This window comes from Physeter macrocephalus, chromosome 4, assembly GCF_002837175.3.
Source record: "Physeter macrocephalus isolate SW-GA chromosome 4, ASM283717v5, whole genome shotgun sequence".
NCBI lineage: Eukaryota > Metazoa > Chordata > Mammalia > Artiodactyla > Physeteridae > Physeter > Physeter macrocephalus.
The window spans coordinates 73,813,380-73,819,556 of record NC_041217.1 but is presented as its reverse complement, the minus strand read 5'-3'; the positions used below and the strand labels follow the sequence as shown (position 1 = coordinate 73,819,556).

General features: G+C 50.8%; 1 protein-coding gene across 1 annotated transcript in view; it reads left to right on the top strand.

Moving 5' to 3' along the window:
* The first annotated feature begins 4,180 nt into the window (after positions 1-4,180).
* Positions 4,181-6,177, top strand: part of LOC129392014 (uncharacterized) — a 3,564-nt gene continuing 1,567 nt past the window's right edge. Inside the window, exons 1-3 of the mRNA XM_055083893.1 lie at positions 4,181-4,290; positions 5,376-5,478; positions 5,656-5,963. Coding sequence (XP_054939868.1) covers positions 4,181-4,290; positions 5,376-5,478; positions 5,656-5,963 — 521 coding nt within the window. The remainder of the gene's footprint in view (positions 4,291-5,375; positions 5,479-5,655; positions 5,964-6,177) is intronic.

Genomic DNA, 6,177 nt, shown 5'->3' with positions numbered 1-6,177 from the left:
CACACATTCCTTTCGACCAAATCCTTCTCTCACAGCGTAGTGCACAAATTGAGGTCTTTGCTTCTCTTTCCTACACCTGCCTCCGGGCTATGAGGGAATCGCTGAAAACCCACAGAAGTACCCAAAAGGAGCTAGAACGGAACATCACATAAACTAAAATGTGAATTAACCCCAAAATAGATCGCAGCCCCTGTAGAATTGAGAACTAGCTCAAGACAAAAGTTTTAGCATCGCTTCCCTGCTGGCTGGTGGCTCCTTCCTCTGTCGTCTCTGTTCATGCCTTTCAGCTAGCCTCCATTCGTGTTATCATTTATCCATCACCGATCCATCCATCCCCACCAGCAATGCATCCTTGCATCCTTGGTAAGTACCTCCCCCTCCGTTTGCTTAGAATGTGATGTGTGCTGGGGAGGCACAGACTCACACACAGGGCTCCTGAACTGCTGGTTTAATCCCCGTATGAAGACCAAGCTGAGACCCTCAAGACAACAAAGCGAAATTTTACCAGATGACGTCTAGTTCACAGATGACTTGGAAGCTACAGATGTTTCATTCCTTCCCTCAGAATCCAGAGGAGACAGAGAGAGAACACTGAGGGCTCTTGAGGGAGGAAGGAGAACTTGGCCATCTGTTTCGTCACGTCCTCCACCACAGGGCTCCCGGAAGATGTCTGTCCAGGAAGAACCCCGGCAGAAGGGGGTTCCGAATGGAAGGACAGGGGGATGTGTGTAGGCAAGGAGGGGTACGTTCCAGGCCTGCGTACAGCAGCGGCCAATGCGGCGAGTGCCAGGTGTTCCCAGGAGGACAGCCCTCCCATGTCTCAGCCCCGGTCCCTGGTGGAGAGAGCACCTAGCCTCTGCAGCCACCTGCACCAGGTGAACACCACAGAAAGCTGGAGGGCGTGTGCAGTTTCCAGACCTATGTGTCGTAAATATTTCCAACACAGCTTTGCATTCAACAGAACCCAAGGATGACACACCGAATGAATTGAAAATCTCTAGACATCTTAAGTGAACTCCCTGAAAACGACGAGCACTCTGAGCCAATACCCCACTCTCAGATACCTCAGTCCACACAGTCTCCAAAGAGCTCCTCTCTTGCCCCACATACATGACCTTGCTCGAGAACTCTCATTTGGGTTCTTATTCTCTAGTTCCTAACCCTCCCACACTCAGCTCATTAAGACAACATTCAATTTTGCCTCTCTGTGCTTCACGTAATTTTCTCCCCCACTAATGGTCATACTTGGGTGTGTGGGGTCTTCAATGAGACAATGTAAATAAATAGCAAGGAGGATGTAACACATAGTAAATGTGGGATGAATGTTAGCTCTTGCTTTTATTATTATTGTCCACTTGCTGAAAGAGCAGCAAGACCCTCCACTTATTACCACCATCCTGGCGACATGGTATCCACACGTTAAGTAAGAAAAAGTTGTGAGGCGCAGGGCACATCTTGGGGACAAGGACAAGGACCAATTGTGTAGACAAAAGCATCTGAGGTGTTTTCACAGGCGGAAATGTCATTTCGTCCAGGGCATAATCACCCCATTGGGTGGAGGCCCTTTTCTTCCACAGTCTTCCCCTGTGTAACACCTGCCCACGATGATTCTGGCTCTTGAGCCAGTCCTGGGCACCTGTGGCCCACAGTGACTTTTCCCTATCTGTGTAAACAGCCAGCCATGTCTTTTGGATGCAGACCCTGCTCCCAGGAGGAGGCTGACAAGCTGAGGAAGCATGGAGCGGGCACGAAGTGTGACAAGCGCTCACTCACACAGATAACACCGTATTGAAGCAGGTCTTGCTCTTACTATGAGAGGTAGGGGTGAAGTGAAGAGAAGCTCCTTACGTGTTCAATGGAAAAACACCTTGCATGTGGTGGAGATGAGACTCAAACCCTGGTCCTTATCTTTGCAAGGTGGCAAGTCCTCTGACCGTGCTATACCAAGCATGAAGCCTGAATCCCGTCTTTCCAGAAGTGACAACCCACTGATCCGTTGGGAAGGCAAAGGCAGTACTTTCACAAAGTCACACGTTCACACGTGTTTATACAGGGGTACACGTTCATATCAAAGACACACATGGGGTTGTTATTCAACCTAAATTCTCCAAGTGTGGAGACTTCCCTGACCATTGATAACAGAAGTTGGAGCAGCGTCCCAGAGGCGCCCGCTGGGACAGGCGTCGGCCTCGCAGCTTCTACATGCCGAAGGACTGAGCGCGCTGCCTGTCAGGGTGGGGGCAAGCACGCAGGCTGGCAGGGCAGTTGGTGCAGAGACTAGGAGCCACCTGTTACAAATGTTTTTTTTAACATATTAACTATGGAATCAGCAACAGCTGTGCGTACCTCTTGACTCTCAGCCATGTTCACACTCACTCTCGCACACTCAAGTTCATATTCCCACGTAGATTCATTCATGATACCTCACATGAGGCCACCTCACAACACACACAGCGAAACCATCACAAGCTGTCAATCACCATGAAATACGTCTTCACTCACCCACCCACACTCACAGGCACTCCAATGCACCAACATACATCTTCACATTGTCTTCCTTGTTCAGGCCCATCGCCCCAGAACATACAGTTAAGAGCCTCCCCAGGCTTCTGCAACATTACAGCAGACTATCGGCCCATTGACCTTGAGTCTACTTCCAAGCACAGTGATCCCCGGATGAAGGGGATGATGCTGAGGCCTTCGAAAGAAGTGTGCCTTCCTCAGGGAAGAATATAATTACATCTTCCAAACAAAGAAATTCCCTAGAAGGTAGTAGAGTGCAAGAAAATGAACACACACACATCCTGGAGCCTGGCAGGGCAGGGTTAAATCCTCTCTTCCCTAATTTTTCCTTAAGTAACCTTAGCCAAGGGAACCTTTCTACGCTGTAAAATGAGAAGAGGTCCGACTTCAAGGCCTGAATTAGAAACTCGAGCAGAGATTCTGACAGTCAGGGGAGGCCTGCCCCTCTCTCATCCTCCCAGGACAAGACCACTTGAAAAGGGAGGGCATCTCTCAGTGGCCCAGAAGATGGCACACACCTGCTGTGCCCCAGGCGATCCCCAGCTGGTGATGGATTTCAGAACAGAGGCTCTAGCTCCAGCTACCAGGAAGCTTTGTCCGGACCCCTGTCTGTTGATGCGGCCAGATCCAGAGGGTCAGCTCGGCCTTCCCCTGCATATGTGCCCATGGGCCCCGGCCTGGTGTTCCATAACAGATGCCTGGCACAGAAGATACAGTGGGCTTCGTCTCTGCCCAGGTTCTGCTGAGACCTCCTTGGTACCAATTGTCCCTACTGCCTTTGTGTGTGTGACTGTGTGTGTGCGTGTGTGTGTGTGTGTGTGTGTGTGTGTGTGTGTGTGTGTGTGTGTATGAGACTCAGAGTTTTGGAAAAAGGGAAAGAGCGATGGCAACAGAACTCAGGGAACATTAACATTCCCAATGCCCAGGATAAGCGTGTAGTTGTACCTGTGTCTTTTAGAAGATAATATTTATAATGACTCCCTCAGTGTGTGTGTGTGTGTGTGTGTGTGTGTGTGTGTGTGTGCGCGTGCGTGTGTGTGTGTGTGTGTGTGTGTGTGTGTGTGTTTGTGTGTGTTTCTATATGAGACTCAGAGTTTTGGAAAAAGGGAAAGAGCGATGCCAACAGAACTCAGGGAACATTACCATTCCCAATGCCCAGGATAAGCGTGTAGTTGTACCTGTGTCTTCTAGAAGATATGTCCCTCTGTCCTCTGGTGGTAGATGCCATACTACATAATGCATGCTTGAGATAGCAGATTCCACACCCCAAAAGATCTGTTCTGGGTAGTGAGGGCTTAGGCCAGAAAGGATGGACTGGATGTAACACCAAAATTCATGGATCTTCAGATGTTCCCATTTTCTCTAGTTACAGAGGCATTGTTAGTGCCACAACTGGGTTTGAGTTCTTCAGGTAATCCAAGCCAAACTATTGAAAATTATCCAGATAGTTGGAGGGGTAGGAAGAGAAGTGGATGTGAAGCGGTTTAGGGACCAGGGAGGCTCTGGCCCTCCTTGCTGACCACCGTTGCCAGCCCCTGGTGCATTGTGTGAGCTCACTACTCTTGATGAATTATTAGTTAACCCAGGTAAACTGGCCCACGTGGCCTTTCTTCTCTGCTACTAGGGACCTGAGGCGAAATCCTTCTCCAAGCCTATCATGGTAGCTTCTGCCAGAGTGACCCAGGCGGAAGTGTTTCTTTTCCCGGGAAAGCCTGGGACGCTCTGGGTTTCCCTCGGTGCCGAGCCTATGCAAAGCCTGCCCTTACGGTGAGTCACAGTGGAGACACCATTGATTTCCTAGGCTGCCTTGTCGTGCTGCAGTGTGAATTCCCAAGTTCTAGGGATACTGCAGGGCTTTCAGCTGAGCTGTGCCTAAATTCCCGGTCTGAGAATGAAACGCGCCATCCTCAGGACTCGCTTTCCGATTTCCATTTCTGTCGTTCAAGGTCTTAGGACACTGGTAGCAAGTGCCACTACTTGCCTTCAAATGTGGCAACGACCTGCTCCCTACTTCTAAGAGTGTGCTTTGCCCCAGCTTTCAGAGTCTGACTCCACGGAGCACCCAACCATCGTGGAGCCCTTATTCTGTGCCCAACACTGGGCACATGCTTATAGATGTCGTACAAAAGAAGCCATTCAGCTGACATGCAGAATGGGGTTATCCTGCTTAGTAGATGAGGAAACTGAGGCTCGGAGATGTAAAGCACCCAAAGTCACCTAGCTGGTGAAGATCAGAGCCCCAGTGGCAACACTAATTGGGAAATATTTAGGATATGTTTCCATCTTTGACGGATGTTGTTTCAACCTTTTCATCCTAGTTCCTGCCCTGTGCATCCCTCTTCATCCTGGAAACTCTAAGTGGAAAGGGAAGGTCGCCTGAGGCCTGAAGCCCTGGGAGATCAGGTTCCAGGAGCCAGACCAGGTGATTCCTCCAGCAGCCCATGCCAGATCAACGTTTCTTAACTTCCCAGACTCTCAACCTTATGATAATCATTTCCCTGAGATGCCTGCAGTCTCGGTTACTTATACACCTGTAAGAGAGATACATACTGTCAACTGTAACCGCCCAGTTTCTGTGAATGAAGACTACTGTTTTGCTCACCAAGAGGCAGGAGAGAGAGCAGCAGCCCCCAATTTTTGTTTATATCACAACAGGTGAAAAATCAAAGCGGCTTGCCCTGGTTTGTTTCAAGTTCAGGCTGAATGTGGCTCTGAGTCTAGGTTAAGTTAAGGTCCCAACTTTGCTGAGTTTACTGGGTCTCCCCAAGTGCCACTCACCCCTCAGTAGTCGTTGCTCTTGCAATAAGGCTCACTGTGAACACTGATCAGCCCACACCTTCCCCCACCAACAGGAATATCCTGGAACACTACCCTCACCGCTCCCACAACCAGCAGTATCCTGAATGCTTGCTTAGCACCATCCCAGATGTCAAGGTTCTAGGGCAAACGTCACGAGTGGGTTTGGAAATCCGAGGAAGCCAGGGCTCGTAAATTGATGGGGAAATGGGGCCTGGGCTCGCGTGAAGGCAGTGTCATCCCCAAGCGCCATCAAACCGAGAAGGAGTTTACCAGCCCAGCAGATGAGTAAAACCTGAAGTTTGAGGAAGGGCAGATGCTTCCTATTGTGACTAGGGCCGAGCACGCCCCAATCGTAGGCCACCTCATGGTTTCCAAGAGGGATTGGAGACGTATAAAAGGTGTGCAGTCTCAGAGCATCCCCAGAGCCTCAGCATCTCCACGTTCCAGCCACTGGTGATCTCGGGTAAGTCGGACAAAGGAACGCCTCTCCTGGGAGCCTGGCTCTACCTGGTCCCAAACTGTTCGGGCAGCTGGGGCTGGAGCACTGGCTGGCTGGTCAGAAAGAAAGGCCTCGTGTGGGCACCTTTGTCCTCCGTATCATTTGGGACCCGCCTCTCTTGGGCTGCAAGTCCACATCTGAAGTGTGTGGGGCGGGGGCTGAGATGGGGGTCCAGTTTGGGCCCCGAGTCCGGTGTTCAGGCTTCTGCTGGTGTGTGTCTTGGTGCTGTTGTCGTGCCGTGGAGCTTAGCGGGGCTGTTTTTGAGAGGGTGGCACCAACTCTGGGGCAGGCCTGCCCTGAAGGGAAAGGCCAGTGCAGGGAGGGAGGAGAGCTCTTCAGAGAGCAAGGGGCAGAGG